The sequence below is a fragment of the Callithrix jacchus genome, chromosome 10 (assembly GCF_049354715.1).
Source record: "Callithrix jacchus isolate 240 chromosome 10, calJac240_pri, whole genome shotgun sequence".
Lineage (NCBI taxonomy): Eukaryota > Metazoa > Chordata > Mammalia > Primates > Cebidae > Callithrix > Callithrix jacchus.
Window position 1 is genome coordinate 120,048,834 of NC_133511.1, and position 23,640 is coordinate 120,072,473.

Here is a 23,640-nt window from a genome sequence, read left to right on the forward strand (position 1 = left end):
GGTCTTTACAGCCTGTTCACACTGACCAATCAGGTGCCGGGAAGCCTCCTGGAGGGCGGAAACTTTCCAAGGCACCCACCGAGATAGGTTATACTCATCGAGGGCGGGGCTGGGGCGCCGAGAGAGGGAATTAGTGTGAGCTGGGTGAGCGGGCGCCGCCGCTGCCGCCGTCGTTTCGGTAGCCGTCTTTGCCACGCCGGGGCCCTCAGGTGAGCAGGCCTTGCCCGGGACCAAGTATTCCCCATTCCCGCCGCGAACCGCTTACTCGCTGGACTTCGAGTCTGCTCCGCGGAGGCCCGCCCCCTTTGCTGACCATGTGACCCAAGTTCAGTGACCCCTGACCTCCTCTACCGCCCCGGATCTGGTTGGGGGGCTAGGCCGGGCGGGAGGTTGCGCGTTGCGGAGGCCCGGCCTGCGGAGGTCAGTTCCCACGCCTCCTAGCCAGCATGACTAGTGGCTGAGGATGCGGAGGAGAGGAGGCTGAGGAGCGGAAGACCTTAGTCACAGCCACACTTCATGGGGGCTTAATAAGGGCACAAAATTGGGAAACTCCCTCGGCGCCTTCCGCCTGGGGGGACTAAATGCTCCCATTTTACAGATAGGAAAATTGCAGCTTAACAATGATCTGTTGGCGGGCCTAGGGTCACCGAGGGGTAGGTCTCCAACTGCATGGGATCCAGGCCTTGTTCTCCACACAGCTGGCTCCTAGGAGCAAGAGATTGAGTTCCTGCGCCCCCTCCTTACTTAGTGCTCACTACAGGATCTTGGAGCAGTCATGCAACATTTAACACCTTTGAGGTTTGATTTCCTTTCCTGTGAAATAGATGAAATACATAATAGTATTTATTATTGAGGATATAATGAAGTAATCCATATAAAGCACTTAGCTCAGTGTCTCAGGCATAGTACAGTGCTTACTTAAAAGAATAGCTCTGGCCGGGCGCGGTGGCTCACGCCTGTAATCCCAGCACTTTGGGAGGTCAAGGCGTGTGGATCATGAGGTCAAGAGATGGAGACCATCCTGGTCAACAAGGTAAAACTCCGTCTCTACTAAAAATACAAAAATTAGCGGGGCATGGTGGCACGCGCCTGTAGTCCCAGCGACCCGGGAGGCTGAGGCAGGAGAACTGCTTGCACCCAGGAGGTGGAGGTTGCGGTGAGCTGAGATCGCGCCATTGCACTCCAGCCTGGGTAACAAGAGTGAAACTCTGTCTCAAAAAAAAAAAAAAAAAAAAAAAAAAAAGAATAGCTCTCCAGCCGGGCACGGTGGCTCACGCTTGTAATCCCAGCACTTTGGAAGGCCGAGGTGGGCAGATCACAAGGTCAGGAGTTTGACAGCCTGGCCAGCATGGTGAAACTCCATCTCTACTAAACAAATATTTAGAGGGGCAAGCTGATGCACGCCTGTAGTCCCAGCTACTTGGGAGACTGAGGCAGGAGAATTGCTTGAAGCTGACAGGCGGAGTTTGCAGTGAGCGGAGATCGCACCACTGCACTCCAGCCTGGGTGACAGTGAGACTCCTTCTCAAAAAAAGAATAGCTCTTCGTGGCAGGGCGCAATGGCTCATGCCCTGTAATCTTTGAACTTTGGGAGGCCAAGGCGGGCATATTGCCTGAGCTCAGGAGTTTGAGACCAACCTGGGCAACACCAGTCTGTATGAAAATTAAAAAAAAAAAAAAAAAAATTGGCTGGGCGCGGTGGCTGAAGCCTGTAATCCCAGCACTTTGGGAGGCCGAGGCGGGTGGATCATGAGGTCAGGAGATTGAGACCATTCTGGTCAACATGATGAAACCCCGTCTCTACTAGAAATACAAAATATTAGCTGGGCATGGTGGCTCGTGCCTGTAATCCCAGCTACTCAGAAGGCTGAGGCACCAGAATTGCCTGAACCCAGGAGGCGGAGGTTGCGGTGAGCCGAGGTCGTGCCATTGCACTCCACACTGGGTATACAAGAGCGAAACTCCGTCTCAAAAACAAAACAAAAAACTGGAGTGGTGGTCTATTTCTGTTGTCCCAGCTACTCTGGAGGCTGAGGCAGGAGAATTGCTTGAACCAGGGAGGTGGAGGTTGTTGCAGTGAGCCAATATCACGCCACTGCGCTCCAGCCTGGGTGACAAAGCAAGACTCCATCTCCAAAAAAAAAAAAAAAAAAAAAATTGGCTCTTCGTGCCAGGCACAAAGGCTCATGCCTGTAATCCCAGCACTTTGGGAGGCCCAGGTGGGTGGATCACCTAAGGTTAGGAGTTCCAGACCCGCTTGGCTAACATAGTGAAACTCCCATCTCTACTAAAAATACAAAAATTAGCCAGGGGTGGTGGTACATGCCTGTAATTCCAGCTACTTGGGAAGTGGAGGTTGCAGTGAGCCGAGATGACGCCACTGCACTCCAGCCTGGGTGACAGAGTAAGGCTTCATCTCCCAAAAAAAAAAAAAAAAAAGAATAAGAATAGCTTTTCTTTCTTTCAGCAAGTATTTTTTTTGTTTTTTGTTTTTTTTTTGAGACAGAGTTTCACTCTTGTTACCCAGGCTGGAGTGCAATGGCACGATCTTGGCTCACCACAACCTCCGCCTCCTGGGTTCAGGCAATTCTCCTGCCTCAGCCTCCCAAGTAGCTGGGATTACAGGAACGCACCACCATGCCCAGCTAATTTTTTGTATTTTTAGTAGAGACGGGGTTTTACCATGTTGACCAAGATGGTCTCAATCTCTTGACCTCGTGATCCACCCGCCTCGGCCTCCCAAAGTGCTGGGATTACAGGTGTGAGCCACCTGGCCTGGCTCTTAATCTTTAAAACAACATTGTTATAAAGTACTGTTATTTCCATTTTACAGTTGAGGAAACTGAGGCTCAGGGAGATTGAGCCATTTTCCCAAGTTGTTTCGCCTAATAAATTACAAAACTGGATTTCAGAACTAGATCTACCTGATTCCAAAGGCTGTGCCTTTTTTTTTTTTTTTTCTTTTGAGAAAGAGTTTTGCTTTTGTCGCCCAGGCTGGAGTGCAGTGGTATGATTTCGGCTCACTGCAACCTCTGCCTCCGGGGTTCAATCAAGCAATTCTCTTGCCTCAGCCTCCTGAGTAGTGGGATTATAGGCATCTGCCACCACACCCGACTAATTTTTTGTGTTTTTGTAGAGGCGGAGTTTCGCCATGTTGGGCAGGCTGGTCTTGAAACCCTGACCTCGGGTGATCTGCCCGCTTCGGCATCCCAAAGTTCTGGGATTACAGGCATGAACCACTGTGCCCGAACTTTTTTTTTTTTTTGAGATTGAGTTTCACTCTTGTCACCCAGGCTGGAGTGCTGAGATTACAAGTGTGAGCCACTGCGCCTGGCTGAAAGTCTTTTTTGATATTTTTTTATTATAATTTTTTTTTGTGAAGGAATTTCACTCTGTCACCCAGGCTGGAGTACAGTGGTCTGATCTCAGCTCACTGCAACTTCCGTCTCCTGGGTTCAGGCAATTCTCCTACCTCAGCCTCAAGAGTAGCTGGAATTACAGGCCCGGGCCACCACACCTGGCTAATTTTCTATATTTTTATTAGAGACAGGGTTTCACCATGTTAGCCAGGATGGTTTTGGTTTCCTGACCTCATGCCTCCAAAAGTGCTGGGATTATAGGTGTGAGCCACTGCGTCCAGCCTCAGCAAGTCTTTATTGGGGATGTGTTATGTACTGACACAGTGCTGTACACTGGATATGCAAATGTGAGCAGACAGACAGTCACCCAGCTGGAATGCAGAGGTGTGATCTCGGCTCACTGCAAACTCCACCCCTTGGGTTCAAGTGAATGTCCCATCTCAGCCTCCTAGTAGTTGGGATTACAGGCGTGCACCCTGGTCCCTGCCTAATTTTTGTATTTTTGGTAGAGACGGGGTTTCACCATGTCTGTCAAACTGGTCGGGAACTCCTCCTGACCTTGGAATTCCAGATCTACCCATCTCACCTCCCAAAGTGCTGGGATTACAGGTGTGAGCTACTTTGCCTGACCTATAATTACCAATTCTTTATTTAAAAAAATTTTTTTTTTTGAGATGGAGTTTTGCTCTTGTCACCCAGGCTGGAGTACAATGGCGTGATCTCAGCTCACCACAACCTCCGTCTCCTGGTTTCAAGCCTCGAGAGTAGCTGGGATTACAGGCATGCGCCACCACCCCTGGCTAATTTTGTACTTTTCGTAGAGATGGGGTTTCTCCATGTTGGTCAGGCTGGTCTTGAACTCCCGACCTCAGGTGATTCTCCCACCTTTGCCTCCCAAAGTGCTGGGATTACAAGTGTGAGCCACCGTGTTCGGTACAAATTCTTATAACTGGTTTGAAGGCAGAGTGCAAGAATGTTGGGGGATCTAGGAAGACTTCCCTGAGCAAGTGACATTTGAACTGAAATCTGAAGGCGTGAATAGGCGTTCACTAGGCAAAGGGATTGGGGGTGGAGTAGAGCATTCCAAATGGAGGTAACGACTTCAAAGGTCCTGAAATAGGTTTATTTGAGGAACTGACTGGAGGCCACAGGTGGGAATGCAGAACACAAGAAAGTAAGAATTAATGGCTGAGTGCAGTGGCTTGCCCCTGTAATCCCAGTACTTTGGGAGGCCGAGGCGGGCAGATCATGAGGTCAAGAGATCAAGACCATCCTAGCCAACATGGTGGAACCCCGTCTCTACTAAAAATATGAAAATTAGCTGGGTGTGGTGGTGCACACCTGTAGTCCCAGCTACTCGGGAGGCTGAGGCAGCAGAATCTCTTGAACCTCGGAGGCAGAGGTTGCAGTAAGCTGAGATTGGGCCACTGCACTCCAGCCTGGGTGACAGAGTGATAATCTGTCTCAAAAAAAAAAACAAAAAACAAAACAGATGGGGTAATTTATAAAGGAAAGAGGTTGGATTGACTCACTGTTCCTGAGTGCTGGAGAGACCTGAGGAAACTTAAAATCGTGATGGAAGAGGAAGCAAACTTGTCTTTCTTCATGTGGCTGCAGCAAGGAGAAGTGCCGAGCAAAAGGGGAAAGCCCCTTATTAAAACTGTTAGATCTAATTAGCTGGGCATGGTGGCGCATGCCTGTAATTCCAGCTACTCGGGAGGCTGAGGCAGGAGAATTGCCTGAACCCAGGAGGCGGAGGTTGCAGTGAGCCGAGATCGCGCCATTGCACTCCAGCCTGGGCAACAAGAATGAAACTCCGTCTCAAAAAAAAAACAAAAAGCAAAAACCCGTTAGATCTTTTGAGAACTCACTCACTCAGGAGAACAGCATTAGAGAAACTGCCCCCTTGATTCAATTATCTCCACCTGGTCTTGCCCCTGACATGGGGAGAGTATTAGAATTCAAGGTGAGATTTGTGTGGGGACACAGAGCCAAACCATATCGTCTCATTTTCACAGCAACCCTGTGAGCTAGAGACAGCAGGGATGACTGTGCCTGTTGTACAGGTTAGGACACAACGGCTCAGACTGATGGAGGCCTTGGCCAAATTCACATAGACAGTGGCAAGGCAGAAATGAGACCTAGTTCTTTGAACCCCAAGGCCTTGGACTTTCTCTAGCTTCACTGCTTTTGGCCCACTGGTCAGTCTGTTTCCTTCTCTGAGCCTCAGTTTCCTCGTCTGGGTACTCAGAGCTCCTTGTTCAGAAACTCCAGAGCACGAGCAGCAAGACTGGTGTGGAGGGTCTTGGGTCACGCTCCTGGCTCTCCGGGAGGCTGGGGCAGCTTTTCCAACCTTCCCTCTCAACTCGCAGCTCCACTGGGGCCATGTCGGAGAGAGAAGAGCGGCGGTTTGTGGAGATCCCTCGGGAGTCTGTCCGGCTCATGGCAGAGAGCACGGGCCTGGAGCTGAGCGATGAGGTGGCGGCCCTGCTTGCAGAGGACGTGTGCTATCGTCTGAGAGAGGCCACGCAGGTTACTCTTCCCTCACCCCCCATACCTCCAACTTTCCTTGTTCCTGCCTTTTTACTCACCTCCACCCTCACTGATGTATTCACGTGTGTTGGATAGAGCAGGCGCCCAGTGAACAAATCACCCTGAATGTGGTGGCGTGTGCCTGTCACCCTCAGTGATCTGTTCACTGGGCACCTGCTTTATCCAACAGAGACAGTCCCAGTCCATGCCTTTACAGAGCTCCATGTCTAGCTGTCCGGGCTTCTAGCAGACATAGCTCTTGCCGGGCATCTCCTCATGTGCTCCTCAACACAGCCCTGCTGGGCAGGCAGTGGGTAGATACTCTCACACTGCATGTGAGAAACTGAGGTCCAGACAGAAGATGTGACTCCCAGGCGATGTTTTTGTATGAGAGCAGACAGAATCTAGGCTTCTGGGCTGGGCAAGGTGGCTCACACCTATAATCCCAGCAATTTGGGAGGCCGAGGCATCACCTGAGGTCAGGAGTTCAAGACCAGCCTGACCAACATGGTGAAACCCCGTCTCTACTAAATATACAAAAATTAGCCAGGCGTGGTGGCACGAGCCTGTAATCTCAGCTTCTCGGGAGGCTGAGGTAGGAGAAGCGCTTGAACCCAGGAAGGGGAGGTTGCAGTGAACCAAGATCGTGCCATTGAGCTCCAGCCTAGGCAACAAGAGCAAAACTTCGTCTCAAAAAATAAAATAAAATTATTGGCCAGGCGCAGTGGCTCATGGCTGTAATCCTAGCACTTTGGGAGGCCAAGGTGGGTGTTTTGCAAGGTCAGGAGTTCAAGACCAGCCTGGCCAACATGGTGAAACCCCCGTCTCTACTAAAAATACAAAAATTAGCTGGGCGTGGTGGCTGGTGCCTGTAATCCCAGCTACTTGGGAGGCTGAGGCAGGAGAATCACTTAAACCCAGGAGGTGGAAATTGCAGTGAGCCGAGGGCCCACCACTACACTCCAGCCTGTGTGACAGAACAAGACTCTTGTCTCAAAAAAAAAAAATCTAGGGCTGGGCGCGGCGGCTCACGCCTATAATCCCAGCACTTTGGGAGGCCGAGGCGGGTGAATCATGAGGTCAAGAGATCAAGACCATCGTGGTCAACAAGGTGAAACACCGTCTCTACTAAAAATGTAAAACTTAGCTGGGCATGGTGGTGCCCGCCTGTAGTCCCAGCTACTCGGGAGGCTGAGGCAGGAGAATTGCTTGAACCCAGAAGGTGGAGGTTGCGGTGAGCCGAGATTGCGCCATTGCACTCCAGTCTGGGTAACAACAGCGAAACTCCATCTCAAAAAACAAAAAAATCTAGGCTTCTGATCGCTAAGTGTGGCTTCCTTTTTGCCTTCTCGCTACTCTAGCCGACTTCATTTGGGGTTTCCCACACCCCCCGCTCCACATCCTTTGACTCTGGCTTCTGTTCCTCCCTTCCCAGAATAGCTCTCAGTTCATGAAACACACCAAACGCCGGAAGCTGACGGTTGAGGACTTCAACAGGGCCCTGAGATGGAGCAGCGTGGAGGTGAGTGGGGTGCAGGCCACAGAGGGCTCAGGTGGCATGAAGCCACTTCTATTTCCAGTTCGGAGGTGGTGATATGGTGAGACATTAAGACTAAACACTGCCAGGCTCGGTGGCTCATGCCTGTAATTCCAGCACTTTGGGAGGCCGAGGCAAGCGGATCACTTGCGACCAGCAGTTTAAAGACAAGCCTGGACGACATGGCGAAACCCCATCTTTACTAAAAATACAAAAATTAGCTGGGCCTGGTAGTGCATGTTGGAATCCCAGCTGCTCAGGAAGCTGAGGCATGAGAATCACTTGAACCCAGGAGGTGGAGGTTGCAGTGAGCCAAGATCACACCATTGCACTCCAGCCTGGGCAAAAGAGTGAAACCTTGGCTCAAAAAAAAAAAAAAAAAAAAAAAAAAATAGGTTGAATGCAGTGGCTCACACCTCTAATCCCAGCACTTTAGGGGGCCGACGTGGGTGGATCATGAGGTCAGGAGATCAAGACCATCCTGGCCATGGTGAAACCCCGTCTTTACTAAAATACAAAAAATTAGCCAGGCATGGTGGCATGCGCCTGTAGTCCCAGGTACTCAGGAGGCTGAGGCAGGGGGATCGCTTGAATCCGGGAGATGGAGGTTGCAGTGAGCTGAGATTGTGCCACTGCACTCTAGCCTGGCAAAAGAGCAAGACTCCGTCTCAAAATACATATATATATATATATATATAAATAAATAAAAAGGAAAAAGAATAAAAAGACCAAATGCACACATAAGGGAAGCCAGAAACTCACAGCAACAGCAGGCCAGGTGCCAGGCCTAGCCCACCTGGGCTACGTGTTCAGAAAAGAGGGAGAGGAGGCTACTGGGGGCCCAGAGGTTAGAGAAGGCTTTTTGGAAGAGGTGAGAGTGGAGCTGGGCCTTAAAGGGTGGTGAAGAACTTGAGTTTGCCTTAAACTAGGCCAAGAGGAAAAGAAGGCATTGAGGCTAAGGGAGGAGCCTGAGCAGAGTATGGATGTTAGGGCCTCATGTGTGGTTTTTCTGGAGCAATGAGTTCAGAGAGGAAGGTCATGTTTAGAAGACAGTGAATTTTCAAAGTTGAGTGAGTGTGAATAAGGAGGACCAATGCTTGGGTGGGAGGCTCAGGACCCTTCCAGTTATGGGAGGAGCAACCAAGTTCTCTCCCATCACCCAAGGATCCCTGGATGTTCCAGCCAAGACCCTAGCTATGGCTCTGAGCCCCAGGGTTCCACCGCTTTTCTTGGGACCTCTGGACTTCCCTCAAACATGGGCTCTCGGCTGGGCGCGATGGCCCACACCTGTAATTCCAGCACTTTGGGAGGTCGAGTCGCGTGGATCACAAGGTCGGGAGTTTGAGACAGCCCGGCCAACATGGTGAAACCCTGTCTCTACTAAAGATGCAAAAACAAAAATTAGCTGGGCGTGGTGACATGCACCTGTAATTCCAGCTACTTGGGAGGCTGAGGCAGGAGAATTGTTTGAACCTGGCAGGTGGATGTTGCCATGAGCTGAGATCTCACCACTGCACTCCAGCCTGAGTGACAGGGTGAGACATCGTCAAAAAAAATAAAAATAAACCCAACAAAAAACGAGACCGGGCGCGGTGGCTCGAGCCTGTAATCCCAGCACTTTGGGAGGCCGAGGCAGGTGGATCACAAGGTCAAGAGATCGAGACCGTCCTGGTCAACATGGTGAAACCCCATCTCTACTAAAAATAGAAAAAATTAGCTGGGCATGGTGGTGTGTGCCTGTAATCCCAGCTACTTGGGAGGCTGAGGCAGGAGAAGTGCCTGAACCCAGGAGGCGGAGGTTGCGGTGAGCCGAGATCGCGCCATTGCACTCCAGCCTGGGTAACAAGAGCGAAACTCCGTCTCAAAAAAAAAAAAAGAAAAGCAAACAAAAAATATGGGCTCTCTGTCCTGGTCAGCAGAGTCTCATCCTAGATCCTGACACCTGATCCTTCTCTGGATTCAGGCTGTTCTCCAGTTCTTTTTTTCCTCAGGCTGTGTGTGGTTATGGATCCCAGGAGGCGCTGCCCATGCGCCCTGCCAGAGAGGGTGAGCTCTACTTTCCTGAGGATCGAGAGGTGAACCTTGTGGAGCTGGCCCTAGCGACCAACATCCCCAAAGGCTGTGCCGAGACAGCTGTCAGAGGTGGCTGCCAGGGTCCTGCATGGGTTGGGGATTGGAGTTGGGTGGTCAAGAGAAGTGGTGATGGGCTGGCTAGTGGAAGAGGTAGAACTTGGAGGGGTAGGTGATATTCCCAAGAGTAAAATGCCAGGCTGACACATCTCTCTGCACTTGTTCTAGTTCATGTCTCCTACCTGGATGGCAAAGGGAACCTGGCACCTCAAGGATCGGGTAAGGGGTGAAGTAGGGAACTGGCCCTTTGGATGAATTTTCTCCCTTAGCTGCTGTGGGTGGTGCCTCTGTGTCCACCTGCATCTGACATGGCTTGTGCCATGGTCTAAGTGGGCACTGGATTCTGCATGGAGGGCTCGGAATTGGAGATGAGAGCCCAGACCTGTAACCAGTCATGATGCAGCATGCTGGATGCCAAGACGGAAGTCTGGGCAGCATGCTGGGGTCTCTGGGGTGGTGTTTCACCCCCAGGGTATGTTGAGCAGAGCTTCACAGAGCCTGAAGCTTTTAGGAGTCTGTCTGGCAGAGGGTGGGTGGAAGATGGGACAAAGCACAGTGGTGTGCGGAACCTAGGTGGTCCAGGCTGAGCAGGGTGCTGAGAGCGATGGGAGTCTCTTGCCCTGGTTGTCCTGTCTGAATGGCTTCTTGTGGGTGTGTGTGGGGATGGTGGTTGTGGGGGAGCAGGCTGGAGAGGCCAGGAGAGGGCCAGCTCTCGACCTATCCCTCCTTCCTGCCTGTCCTCTGGCAGTGCCCAGTGCTGTGTCTTCTCTGACGGATGACCTTCTCAAGTACTATCAGCAGGTGACTTGGGCTGTGCTAGGGGATGATCCACAACTGATGAAGGTGAGCGAGTGGGCCAAGTTGGGGCACAAAGTTGAACTTGTAAATTCTGTAAACTTTTTAATTTTTTTAACTTTTTTTTTTTTTTTTGAGACGGAGTCTCGCTCTGTTGCCAGGCCTGAGTACAGTGGCGTGATCTCGGCTCACTGCAACCTTCCCCTCCTGGGTTCAAGCAATTCTCCTGCCTCGGCCTCCTGGCGCGTGCCACCACACCCAGCTAATTTTTGTATTTTTAGTAGAGATGGGGTTTTACCATGTTACTCAGGCTGGTCTCTTACTCCTGACCTCATGATCTGCCTGCCTCGACCTCCCAAAGTTCTAGGATTACAGTTTTTTAAATTTTTTAATTAAAAAAAAAAGTTTTTTTTTTTGAGATGGAGTCTCTCACTGTCTCCTAGGCTGGATGGAGTGCAGTGGTGCGATCTCCGCTCACTGCAACCTCCACCTCCCAAGTTCAAGGCCTCTGGAGGGTGCAAGTAGTAGAGGTTCAGGGCTGAGATGCATGTACTCACTCTAATACATTTTTACTGCTATTATGTAAGTGGCCTGGTGCAGTGGCTCACGCTTGTAACCCCAGGACTTTGGGAGGCCAATGCGGGTGGATCATTTGAGGTCAGGAGTTTGAGACCAGCCTGGCCAACATGGTGAAACCCCATTTTCATAAAAAATACAGAATTAGTGGGGGCATGGTGGTAGGTGCCTGTAACCCCAGCTACTTAGGAATCTGAGGCAGGTGAATCGCTTGGATCTGGGAGGCAGAGGTTGTAGTGATTCAAGATTGCACTACTCAGGTGGATCACCTGAGGTCAGGAGTTCAAGGCCAGCCTGGTCAACTTGGTGAAACCCCGTATCTACTAAATATACAAAAATTAGCTGTGCATGGTGGCGGGCCCCTGTAATCCTAGCTACTCGGGAGGCTGAAGCAGGATATTCTCTTGTATCCAGGAGGCAGAGGTTGCAGTGTGCCAGGGTTGTGCCATTGCTTGCACTCCAGCCTCGGCAACAAAAGTAAAACTTCCTCTCAAAAAAAAAAAAATCCTGAGCACAGTGGCTCACACCTGTAATCCCAGCACTTTGGGAGGCTGAGCGGGCAGATCATAAGGTCAGGAGTTCGAGACCAGTCTGGCCAACATGGTGAAACCCCGTCTCTAGTAAAAATACAAAACGTAGCTGCAGTGGTGGTGGGTGCCTGTGGTCCCAGCTACTTGGGAGGCAGAGGTTGCAGTGAGCTGAAAAAGCACCACTGCACTTCAGCCTGGGCGACAGAAACTCCATCTCAAAAAAAAAAAAATCACGCCACTGCACTCCAGCTTGGCTGATAGAGCAAAACTCCATCTCAAAGAGAAAACAAAAAAGTAATACAAGTATATGTTTACCACAGAAGTACACATAAGAACGTAGAATAAGAAAGTGGCCGGGCCGGGCACCATGGTGTGTGCATATAGTCCCAGCTACTCGGGAGGATCGCCTGAGCCCAGGAGTTCTGGGCTGCAGTGTGCTATGCGGATTGGGTGTCCGCACTAAGTTCTGCTGCATCAATATGGTGACTTCCCGGGAGCAGGGAACCACCAGGTTGCCTAAGGAGGGGTGAACTGGCCCACGTCGGAAAGAGAGTAGGTCAAAACTCCTGTGCTGATCAGTAGTGGGATCATGCCTGTGAATAGCCACTGCATTCCAGCCTGGGCAACATAGTGAGACCCCGTTGAAAGAAAGAAAGAATGAAAGGAAGGAAGGAAGGGGAAAAGGAAAAGAGAGAGAAAGAAAAAGGAAGGGAGGAGAAGGGGCTGGGCACAGTGGCTCATGCCTATAATCCCAGCACTTTGGGAGGCCAAAGTGGGTGGGTCATGTGAGGCCAGGAGATTGAGACCAGTCTGGCCAACAATGGTAAAACTCCATTTCTACTAAAAATACAACTAATTAGCCAGGCTTGGTGGCGGGGCCAGGCTGAGGCAGTAGAATCACCTGAACCTGAGAGGCTGAGGTTGTTGCAGTGAGTCAAGATCATGCCACTGCACTCCAGCCTGGGCAACAGAGTGAGACTCTGTCTTTAAAAAAAAAAAAAGAAAAAGAACCTGAAAAGTTTATTCCTCCACCTACTTGTTTTTCTCTGTATCAACGATGATTACGCTCATAAAAACCTAAGTGGTGTGGCCAGGCGCAGTGGCTCACGCCTATAATCCCAGCATTTTGGGAGGCCGAGGCGGGTGGATCACAAGGTCAAGAGATCGAGACCATCCTGGTCAACATGGTGAAACCCCGTCTCTACTAAAAATACAAAAATTAGCTGGGCATGGTGGTGTGCGCCTGTAGTTCCAGCTACTTGGGAGGCTGAGGCGGGAGAATTGCTTGAACCCAGAAGGCGGAGGTTGCGGTGAGCTGAGATCGCGCCATTGCACTCCAGCCTGGGTAACAAGAGCAAAACTCTGTCTCAAAAAAAAAAAAACCTAAGTGGTATTATATTAAGGATCTGGTTTTATAGCTTGCCTCCTTTCTCAGTTAAAAATGTTGGACATTCAGGTTGTATTCAGTGCTATATGCAGGTATATGTGAATGAGTTTCTGTAGGTTACATTTATAGAAGTAGAATTGCTGGTTCAATGAATATGGACGTTTAATTGTTAAACATGAATACGGTGGTACACTGCCCTCCAGAAGAATACCGTATTCATGTTGACAATTTGCTGGTGGATCCAGTGCACTCTGGGCCCTTCCTTCTAGGTTGCGCTCCAGGACCTGCAGACAAACTCCAAGATTGGAGCACTCCTGCCTTACTTTGTGTATGTGGTCAGTGGGGTAAGTGACCAGGCTGAGACAGGGAGAATGTTTTGTAAGGAAGACATGACCCAGCAGTGTGTAGGGCAGGTGTTGTCAGCATGGTGGCCTCCTGCCTGTCCCCTCATGTCCCCCTAAGCTACCCTCTTCTCCCAACAGGTGAAATCCGTAAGCCATGACCTGGGGCAACTGCACCGGCTGCTGCAGGTGGCACGGAGTCTGTTTCGGAATCCACACCTGTGCTTGGCGCCCTATGTCCGCTGTCTGGTGGGCAGTGTCCTCTACTGTGTCCTGGAGCCACTGGCTGCCTCCATCAACCCCCTGAATGACCACTGGATTCTGCGGGATGCAGCTGCCCTCCTTCTCAGCCACATCTTCTGGTAACCACTGGGCCTAGAGCCGAGCAAAGGGTGGGATTGCTGCAGAGCCAAGTGGGTTGGGGAAGGGAATGGGGGGAGCCTCTGGCTTTAAGGGTCTATGAGAGGATGGGGAACCCTTTCCTTGGAGCATCCTAGCTGGTGTGCTGTGGCATAGTGGGATTCTGAAAATGGATTATAAATACGTAAAGGTATTGATTCTTCAGCCCTCAGGTCCTAGGCCGGTCATGGCAGCAGCCTTGTTAACTTAGCCCCAGCATGCGCCAGTGTGCTGTACAGACGCTATTCTCTTTTCTCTTTGTGTTGTCTTGTGCCCAATGAGGCACCATGACTCATTTCCCTCCCTAACTGAATGTTACTCTGACAGGACTCACGGGGACCATGTCAGTGGCCTCTATCAGCACATCCTGCTATCCCTGCAGAAGATCCTGGCAGATCCTGTGCGGCCGCTCTGCTCTCACTATGGGGCCGTCGTGGGGCTGCATGCTCTTGGCTGGAAGGTGAGGACCCTCGCCTTTCCCTCAGAGCCGTAAGAACTCCCATTTGTGTTAGAAAAATAGTATTTGTGTGTCTATCATCAAAATGGTATGTGCTTGCTCCTGCCATGTATTGAGTTCTTGATTCAGGCCAGGCTCATTGATAGCTTGACTTTCCGTATGTAAATGTCTCATCCTTTCAAAAGTCCTGTATGGCAGATACTGATGTACCCCCAATTTTATAAATTCTTGCCCATTCTTTATTATCACATTAAGAAATACCTTCGGCTAGTCATGGTGGCTCACTCCTTTAATCCCAACACTTTGGGAGGTGAAGGCAGGTGGATAATGAGGTCAGGAGTTTGAGACCAGCTTGATCAACATGGTAAAACCCTGTCTCTACTAAAAATACAAAAAATTAGCTGGGCGTGGTGGCGCACGCCTATAATCCCAGCTACTCAGGAGGCTGAGGCAGGAGAATTGCTTGAACTTGGGAGGCGGAGATGGCAGTGAGCAAAGACTATGCCACTGCACTTCAGCCTGGGTGACAAAGCAAGACTCCATCTCAAAAAAAAAAAATACCTTCGACCAGACATGGTGGCTCACGCCTGTAATCCCAGCACTTTGGGGGCGGAAGCAGTTGAATCACGAGGACGGGAGATTGAGACCATCCTGGCTAACATGGTGAAAACTCGTCTCTACTAAAAATATAAAACAGCCAGGTGTGGTGGTTTGTACCTGTAGTCCCAGCTACTAGGCAGGCTAAGGCAGGAGAATCCTTTGAACCTGGGAGGCGGAGGTTGCAATGAGCTGAGGTCAGGCTACTGCACTCCAGCTTGGGCAACAGAGCAAGACTCCATCTCAGAAAAAAAAAATGCCTTCAATTCCTGATGCAGTGAGCATTTTCTATTTTTATTTATTTATTTATTATTATTTTCTTTTTTCTATTTTTATTTTATTTTATTTTATTTTTTGAGACGGAGTCTCGCACTGTCGCCCAGGCTGTAGCGCAGTGGTGCATCTGCCTCCTGGGTTCAAGCAATTCTGCTGCCTCAGCCTCCCAAGTAGCCGGGACTACAGGCGTGCGCCACCACGCCCAGCTAATTTTTTTTTGTATTTTTAGTAGAGACGTGGTTTCACCATGTTGGCCAGGATGGTCTTGATTTCCTGACCTTGAGATCTGCCCACCTTGGCTTTCTAAAGTGCTGGGATTATAGGCATGAGCCACTGCGCTGGCCTGTATTTTACACATGAATAGATACTGAATTTTGTCATACCTTTTTAGCATCTATAGAAATTATCAAACAATTATGTGCTTTATTACTATTTTTTTATTATATTTTTTATTTTATTATTATTTTTTTTTGAGACGGAATTTCGCTCTTGTTACCCAGGCTGGAGTGCAATGGCACGATCTCGGCTCACCGCAACCTCTGCCTCCTGGTTTCAGGCAATTCTCCTGCCTCAGCCTCCTGAGTAGCTGGGATTATAGGCCCATGCCACCATGCCCAGCTAATTTTTTGTATTTTTAGTAGAGACGGGGTTTCACCATGTTGACCAGAATGGTCTCCATCTCTTGACCTCGTGATCCACCCGCCTCAGCCTCCCAAAGTGCTGGGATTACATGCTTGACTGCGCCCGGCCTATGTGCTTTAAAAGTTAGATGTTGCTGAGTGCAGTGGCTCACACCTCCAATCCCAGCACTTAAGGAGGCTGAGGTGGGTAGATCACCTGAAGTCAGGAGTTTGAGACCAACCTGGCCAACATGCTATCTCTACTAAAATACAGAATACAAAATTTATCCGGGCATGGTGGTGCACGCCTATAATCCCAGCTACTCTGGAGGCTGAGGCGTGTGAGTCACTAGAACCTGGGAGGGTTAGGTAGCAGTGAACTGAGATTGTGCCATTGCACTCCAGGCTGGGTAAGAGTGAGACTCCGTCTCAAAAAGAAAAAGAAATAGAGGGAAAAAAATTATTTCACCTGGTGCAGTGGCTCATACCTGTAGTGTTTTGGGAAGCTGAGGTGGGAGGATCACTTGAGCTCAGCAGTTCAAGACTAATTTCAGCAACATAGTGAGATCCCATCTCTACAAAAAGTTTTAAAAATTAGCAAAGCGCGATTGGCATGCAGGTTCAGTCCTAGCTACTTGGGAGGCCGATGTGGGAGGATTGCTTGATCCTGGGAGGTTAAGGCTGCAGTGAGCCAGATTCCTGCACTCCATCGTGGGTGACAGCGTGAGACTCTGTCTCAAAAAAAAAAAAGAAAAAGAAAAAAACCAGTCTGTTCCTAAATTCTTGCTGTCCTTTGATGCTGTTGTAATGGTGTCTTATGGTGTTTCTGTGGCCCAGGCTGGAGTGCAGTGGTGCGATCTTGGCTCACCACAACCTCTGCCTCCTGGGTTCAGGCAATTCTCCTGCCTCAGCCTCCCAAGTAGCTGGGATTACAAGCATGCGCCACCATGCCCAGCTAATTTTTTGTATTTTTAGTAGAGACGGGGTTTTATCATGTTGACCAGGATGGTCTTGATCTCTTGACCTCGTGATCCACCCGCCTCGGCCTCCCAAAGTGCTGGGATTATAGGCGTGAGCCATCGCGCCCGGCCTATTTTTGCATTTGTGTCTTCCTAAACTATCCAGTTACTTTGCTAAGCACTGGGGATACATACAGGGCATAAAGACAGAAAATAGTGACCCCACTGTCACTGTGACATGGGTAAAGGGCTAGGAGGGCATATGTAATGCCTGTTATTAACAGAAATTCACAGTGTAAACTGCAACCCTATACAATAAGCAGGAAAGTACTGTCCAGCTGCTTTCTTAAACTATTATTTCTAATTGTTCATTCTTTTGGGATTTTAATATAGATGATCATATCATACGCAAATAATGACAGCTTTTTCTTTTTTTTAAGAGGCAGGGTCTCACTTTGTTGCCCAGGCTGGAGTAAGGCATCATAGCTCACTGCAGCTTGACCTCCTGGGTTCCACCTGCGTAGCTGGGACTATAGGCATGTGTCACTATGCCTGGCTAATTAAAAACAATTGTAAGCTGGGCACGGTGGCTTACGCCTGCAATCCCAACACTTTGGGGGGCCAAGACAGGTGGATTACCTGAGATTGGGCGCTAGAGAAACATGGAGAAACCCTTTCTCTATTAAAAATATAGAATTAGCTAAGTGTGGTGGCGCATGTATATAATCCCGGCTACTCCAGAGACTGAGACAGGAGAATCACTTCAGCCTGGGAGGCAGAGGTTGCGGTGAGCCTAGATTGCGCCATTGTGCTTCAGCCTGGGCAACAGGAGTGAAACTGTGTCTCAAAAAAAAAAAAAAAAAAAAAAATTATAGAGACAGGGTCTCACTGTGTTGTCCAGGCTGGTTTCAAACTCCTGGCTTCAGATGATCCTCCAGTTGGGCCTCCCAAAATGCTAGGATTATAGGCATTGAGCCCAGGAATTTTAGACCAACCTGGGCAACATGGCAAAACCCTGTCTCTACAAAAAAGAAAACAATTAGCAGGGTGTGGTGGCTCATACCTGTAGCTCCAGCTACTTGGGAGGCTGAGGTGGGAGGACTGCTTGAGCCCAGGAGGTTGAGGCTGCAGTGAGTCATGATCATTCCACTAACTCCAGCCTGAGCAACAGAGCTAGACCCTGTCTCAAGGAAAAAAAAAAAGCAAAAAACCAAAACCACAAAAACAAAAACATGCTACTTTTGGGTCTGCTCAATTTTAGTCAGGTTTATCTTTATTCATGAGTGAAGGTAAACGTATTTCCTCTCATGTACTCTCCTTGTCTGGTTTTATCATCCGGGTTATACTGGCCTTATAGAATGAGGTGGGGAGTATTTTTTTTTATGTTTACTTTTATAGGATTTAGGTCATAGAGACGGGGTTTCACCGTGTTGGCCAGGTTGGTCTCAAACTTCTGACTTTGTAATCTGCCTGCCTCTGCCTCCTGAAGTGCTGGGATTACAGGCGTGAGCCACCGCACACGGCCTATACTTTTATTCCCAACGCTTAGCTTAGGTAACAGTAGGTTCCAAATAAATGTATGGCTGAATATGCCAATCAGGGAATTTTAGGAGGATTGAGCCTTGTCTAGGATCAGAAATAAAGGTAGGTTTTTCATGGGAAAAAGGTCCTTGAGAGGAAATAATAACAAAGAGACGCTAACTGCATTCTCTCCCTTCCAGGCAGTCGAACGAGTCCTGTATCCACACCTGTCCACTTACTGGACAAACTTGCAGGCTGTGCTGGATGATTATTCAGTCTCTAATGCCCAGGTCAAAGCAGATGGGCACAAAGTCTATGGAGCCATTCTGGTGAGTGCCATCGCCATCCAGTCTCCCTTCCTTGCATGAGCTTAGCAGCCAAGCAGGCTTACTTTGGAGTACTTGATGGTCCCAGGTTCCTCGAAGTTCTTGCCTGTCTTAGTCCCTGGCTCTTACAGGTGGCCGTAGAGCGACTGCTGAAGATGAAGGCCCAGGCAGCAGAGCCCAACAGGGGTGGCCCAGGTGGCAGGGGGTGCCGGCGCCTGGACGACCTGCCTTGGGACAGCCTTCTCTTGCAAGAGCCTTCTTCCGGGAGCGGTACAGAGCCCAGCTTTGGGTCCGGTCTCCCGTTGCCGCCAGGGGGCGCGGGGCCGGAGGATCCTTCTCCTTCGGTGACCCTGGCGGACATCTACCGGGAGCTCTACGCCTTCTTCGGTGACAGCTTGGCCACACGCTTCGGCACAGGCCAGCCTGCACCCACGGCTCCGCGGCCGCCCGGGGACAAGAAGGAGCCGGCGGCCGCCCCGGACTCAGTGCGGAAGATGCCGCAGCTGACGGCGAGCGCCATGGTCAGCCCGCAGGGCGACGAGAGCCCTCGGGGCAGCGGCGGCGGCGGCCCCGCGTCGGCCTCTGGGCCCGCCGCCTCTGAGAGCAGGTCGCTACCACGCGTGCACCGGGCGCGCGGAGCGCCGAGGCAACAGGGGTCCGGGGCCGGCACCCGCGACGTCTTCCAGAAGAGCCGTTTCGCCCTGCGCGGCGCCCCCCACTTTCGCTTCATCATCGCCGGGCGGCAGGCTGGGAGGCGCTGCCGCGGGCGCCTTTTCCAGACTGCCTTCCCCGCGCCGTACGGTCCTAGCCCGGCCTCCCGCTACGTGCAGAAACTGCCCATGATCGGCCGCACCAGCCGCCCCGCCCGCCGGTGGGCGCTCTCGGACTACTCGCTGTACTTGCCGCTCTGAAGCGGTGGTCGCCTACGTTTTTGTAAATAAATCCCGCCTCCGGAAGTGATGTTTCCGCTCTCGTGGGTTTCGCCGGATGAGGCGGAGTTTGGGCGAGGTGCTGCGGCGGCGTCGCTTCCTAGTAGTCGGGGCGCCATGGCGCTGCCCTGGCTGCAGCGCTTCGAGCTCGTGCTCTTTGCCGCGGCCTTCCTGTGCGGGGCCGTGGCGGCCGCGGCGCTGACTCGGACCCAGGTGCGGCTGTGGGGCGGGGCAGGTAGGCGGGGAAGCTGGCTGGTCCTGACGTGGCGTGGCCACTGTTGCTTTCCGAGCCGGTGGACCTAGTGAGGCCCGGCTGGCGCCGGCCTGTGGCTGAAACGCAGCGACGCGAATCGCGCTTTGTGGCCCCTTGCCAAAGGGACGAGTCAGTAGCGTCTTACGGAACTAGACGGAATCGGGCTTGGTGGCTCCTGCTGCACCACTTTGCTCTGGTTCTGAAACAAGTCGGTGCAGGCTCTGCGTCCATCCGTTAAATCAGAAACCATTTGTGCTGAGCTTTGTCGAGAAATAAAGCATAGTGTAGTGGAGATGATCAGGCTACCACATGATTGCAGCACAATGCATTAAAAGACAAAATAGAGATGTAGAAAACGCTGACGTAAAGGTAGAAACCAATAATTTATATCGTTTACCCCAACCAGGTAATCTTGTTAGTAAACATGGGTTCATTTAATTCCTATAAAGTAGACACGAGCCTGCCTATTTTACACCATTAGAAAACCTCAGAGATCTGCCGGGTGCGGTGGCTCAAACCTGTCATCCCAGCACTTTGGGAGGCCTAGGCAGGTGGATCACTTGAGGTCAGGAGTTTGAGACTGGCCTGGCCAACATGGCAAAACCTTGTCTTTACTAAAAATATAAAAATTAGCTGGGCGTGGTGTGGGCGCCTGTAATCCCAGCTACTCAGGAGGCTGAGGCAGGAGAATTGCTTGAACCCAGGAGGTGGAGGTTGCAGTGTGCTAAGATCGTGCCATTGCACTCCAGCCTGGGCACAAGAGCAAAATTCCATTTCAGGGAAAAAAAAAAAAAAGAAAACCTCAGAGATACTTACTTGTTGAAAAATATACAAGGCCTGGGTTTACTGCAAGGTTTCTTCTGCACAGAGCCCAGATCTTGTGAGGCTTCTCTGAAGCTCATTGTATTCTATAATCATTGCCTATTTTCTGATCCTTGGGCCACTGCAGGTTTCATTCCCCAGCAGGCCCTCTCCATCAATATCCTTGTCCCAGAAACAGAAATTGACAGTGCACAAATAACTTCCTGCAATGGTTCTGCTACCACTAACACCTACCAAGAGACTGCGTCCAGAGGTATTAGCCTGAAATCTGGGACTCAGCAGCTTCTCTCCACAGGGTTCCTTCAGCGGTAGATGTCCCCTGTATGGTGTGGCCGTCCTGAATGGCTCCTCCCTGGCCTTATCCCGTCCCTCGGCCCCATCCCTCTGCTACTTTGTAGCTGGGGCCTCTGGCCTTTTGGCCCTCTACTGCCTCCTGCTTCTGCTCTTCTGGGTCTACAGCAGCTGCATCGAGGACTCCCACAGGTGATTGCTCAACCCTGAGGGCCAGGGGCTGAGGTAGGATGAGTCTCCCCTCAACCCCAAGGCTTGTTCTCTTCCTCTCAGAGGTCCTATAGGGCTGCGCATTGCACTGGTCATCTCAGCAATAGCCATCTTCCTGGTCTTGGTGTCTGCCTGTATCCTTCGATTTGGCACCAGGTCTTTCTGCAGCTCCATCATCTCCCTGAACACTACAATTAGGTAATGGGAGAGGGAGGGAATCCTGGCTGGGGCTATTTTCCCTCTCATGGGGGTCCTGTAATTTCCCTTTTTATCCCCATCTATTGCTCAACTCACACGGTGCCCGGCACGGATGTGCCTCAATTATAAACTATCACCCTTTCTCACAACTGTCTCTTCGACCTCACAGCTGTTCTGAAGCCCAGAAAATTCCATGGACACCCCCTGGAACTGCTGTGCAGTTTTACTTCAACCTACACAATGCTGAAGTGAGACCCAGGGATACACAGAAAAATTCACTAAGTATCTGTAGCTGTGTGGGTGCTCACCAGCGTATGATGAGCTTGTTGGCCCACCAGTGAGAGAAGCTGAGGGGCTTGTCAACCTAAAATTCAGCAGTTAAGAGTGGTGTGTGGGTGGGAAGGACTGGATTTGAAACGGTCCCCCTCCTCACACCCCTGTCCCTGTCTCCCACAGACCTCTTCGTGGGTGAATTTGGTATTGTGGTGTTTGGTCTTGGTGCTCCAGGTCGTGCAGTGGAAGTCTGAAGCCACCCCATGCCGGCCTCTGGAGAGGGGTGACCCTGAGTGGAGTTCTGAGACAAGTGCTCTCTTTGGGCCACGCCTTTCCCATTTCTGAAGAATAACCAGAGTGCTTCCTGCAGCCAAACACTCCATGCCCAAGTGCCTGCAGTCCTCTTGCCCCCACGAAGCCCTGTTTATGCTGGGAGCCTTAGTTTTCCCTTCAGGAGGGAAATGTAATGACAGGCCCCCCTCCACCTCTTCCTACAGCGGTTTTTCTACCAAAATATATTACTGTCTTCATCTTAGGAGTGAGTTTTTGATGTTAAAGCACAAGTAGATGGGAGGAAGGAGTGAAGGCTCAACAGAGATGGACTGAAACTTAGAGGTACTGGCTAGCAGCTGCCCTAGGGATGACTGCTCCTTTATTTGTTAATGAATATTGGGCCTCCTTGCAGGACCCCTACTCCATCTCTAAGGCGGTTTTTTTTTTTTTTGGAAATAGAGACAAGGTCTTGCTATGTTGCCCAGGCTGTTCTCAACCTGGGCTCAAGCAGTCCTCCTGCCTCAGCCTCCCAAAGTACTAGGATTAAAATAGGTGTGAACACACCTGGCTCTCCAAGGTTCCATTTTTTCCCCCTCTTGGAGAGGTGAGTGACTCGAGGTCGTTTCTTCACAGGCTCCTGTAGGCACCCACAGTATTGTCAAAGAGCTTAGTGTTAGGGAAGCGTCCAGCTTTGTCCAAGAGGAAATAGAAGCGCCGGCCTTTGACTTTCAGAGGTAGCATGGCCGGGACTTCATCCCGGTGCGCCATGCAAGATACCTGGTTCAAAGGAACTGTGAAATTGGCCCACAAGCCAAAGGGGGCATGAGTGGTGAGGGTCACCTGTTGCCCTCCAGCTCGGAGCACCACCGAGCGCACAGACCGGAGAGAGAAGAGAAGACCAGCACCAAGTACCAGGGCTCCTGCAGGAAAAGCAGGGATTGGGGTGAGGCGTTTTCACTGGACAACTAAGTACCCACCTTCCTAGTCTCCTCTAAGAAATTTGGGAGGTGAAAGTAATATTTACTGAGCTCCTCTTAGGCCCCAGAATCCTGATATTCCTCCCTACAGCCTTAATAGATGTCAGTTTCCATTTTAAAGGGAAGACGAAGGTTCCCGAGTTGTTTTTGTTTTTTGAGATGGACTCTCAGTCTGTCTCCCAGGATGCAGTGGCACGATCCCAGCTCACTGCAACTTCCGCCTCCCAGGTTCAAGCGATTTTTTTGCCTCAGCCTCCCGAATAGCTGGCACTACGGGTGCGCACGTCTGGCTAATTTTTTTGTATTTTTAGTAGAGAAGGGGTTTCATCATATTGGCCAGGCTGGTCTCGAACTCCTGACCTCATGATCCGCCAGCCTCGGCCTCCCAAAGTGTTGGGATTACAATTGGGAGCCATCGCGCCCGGCCGGGTCCACGGCTTTAAGGACCTTGCTCAAGGTTGCAGAGTGAAGGGCAGATCTCAGCCTAGACTATGACAGGGCATGGTGCTCAGAGACATGAGTGTTTCGCATTTCTATGGGGCAAGCCCACCCGCCACTCTCTCTCGTCTGGGATAAAGGGCCCCTGATACTCCCTGCCTGCGAACGGAGGGTACTCTTCTGCCACCCCAGGTTGAAACAGTGGGAAGGCAGCCCACGTCTTACCGATGGTGCCGCAGCCGACGGCCAGACCGTAGCGCCAAAGCGCGGAGCGCAGGTCGCGGCCATGGCTTGGGACCTCCTCATCCTGAGGCTGCACCGAGACAAGGGGCCGGGACACGGTTGCCACAGCCAGGGAGGCCCAGAAGACGCCCTGGCCCGCGCAAAACAGCCCAAGGATGGTGAAGAAGCGGCCCCGTTCGTGCTCAAAGAGCAGCACATCCTGTTGCAAGGTCGCGGCTTGCAGGAGCCGGCGCGTGGGCAGTGTCCGCAATGCCGCTAGCAGTCCCGTGAACCACCGACTCCTAAGAGCCGCCATGACTAGCTGACTTCCGGGGCGGGGCTTCCTGCCGCGGAACCACCTCCCCTCTCCCTGGACGCCCTCCCCGCCTCCCCTCTTCCCTGGCTACAAGGC

The 23,640-nt window shown here is 51.1% G+C and overlaps 3 protein-coding genes across 7 annotated transcripts; 2 read left to right on the plus strand and 1 right to left on the minus strand.

Annotated features, from left to right (window-relative positions):
• Nucleotides 1-111: 111 nt before the first annotated feature.
• Nucleotides 112-19,298, plus strand: TAF6L (TATA-box binding protein associated factor 6 like). Of its 5 annotated transcripts, none has more exons than XM_035263009.3 (11): nt 112-209; nt 5,732-5,891; nt 7,327-7,413; nt 9,392-9,570; nt 9,727-9,777; nt 10,307-10,401; nt 13,116-13,190; nt 13,329-13,549; nt 13,914-14,046; nt 18,217-18,345; nt 18,474-19,298. In XM_035263009.3, exons 4-11 carry the CDS (start codon nt 9,456-9,458, stop codon nt 19,251-19,253), a joined length of 1,599 nt encoding a protein of 532 aa, XP_035118900.1. In that variant the 5' UTR covers nt 112-209; nt 5,732-5,891; nt 7,327-7,413; nt 9,392-9,455; the 3' UTR covers nt 19,254-19,298. The 5 variants fall into 5 exon arrangements, with proteins under 5 accessions (XP_035118900.1, XP_009006599.1, XP_078197350.1 ...); XM_009008351.4 differs by having other exon boundaries at nt 9,420-9,570; XM_035263008.3 differs by lacking the exon at nt 112-209 and adding an exon at nt 364-420 and having other exon boundaries at nt 9,420-9,570.
• On the minus strand, nt 17,751-23,559 carry TMEM223 (transmembrane protein 223). The gene is made up of 2 exons (XM_009008357.5): nt 23,232-23,559; nt 17,751-22,511 (listed from the first exon to the last, which is right to left on the minus strand). The coding sequence occupies exons 1-2, from the start codon at nt 23,542-23,544 to the stop codon at nt 22,219-22,221; spliced, it is 606 nt and encodes a 201-aa protein (XP_009006605.2). The 5' UTR covers nt 23,545-23,559; the 3' UTR covers nt 17,751-22,218.
• On the plus strand, nt 19,348-21,851 carry TMEM179B (transmembrane protein 179B). Its single transcript, XM_054241497.2, has 5 exons — nt 19,348-19,484; nt 20,642-20,829; nt 20,911-21,045; nt 21,215-21,293; nt 21,502-21,851. The coding sequence occupies exons 1-5, from the start codon at nt 19,389-19,391 to the stop codon at nt 21,661-21,663; spliced, it is 660 nt and encodes a 219-aa protein (XP_054097472.1). The 5' UTR covers nt 19,348-19,388; the 3' UTR covers nt 21,664-21,851.
• Nucleotides 23,560-23,640: the final 81 nt, after the last annotated feature.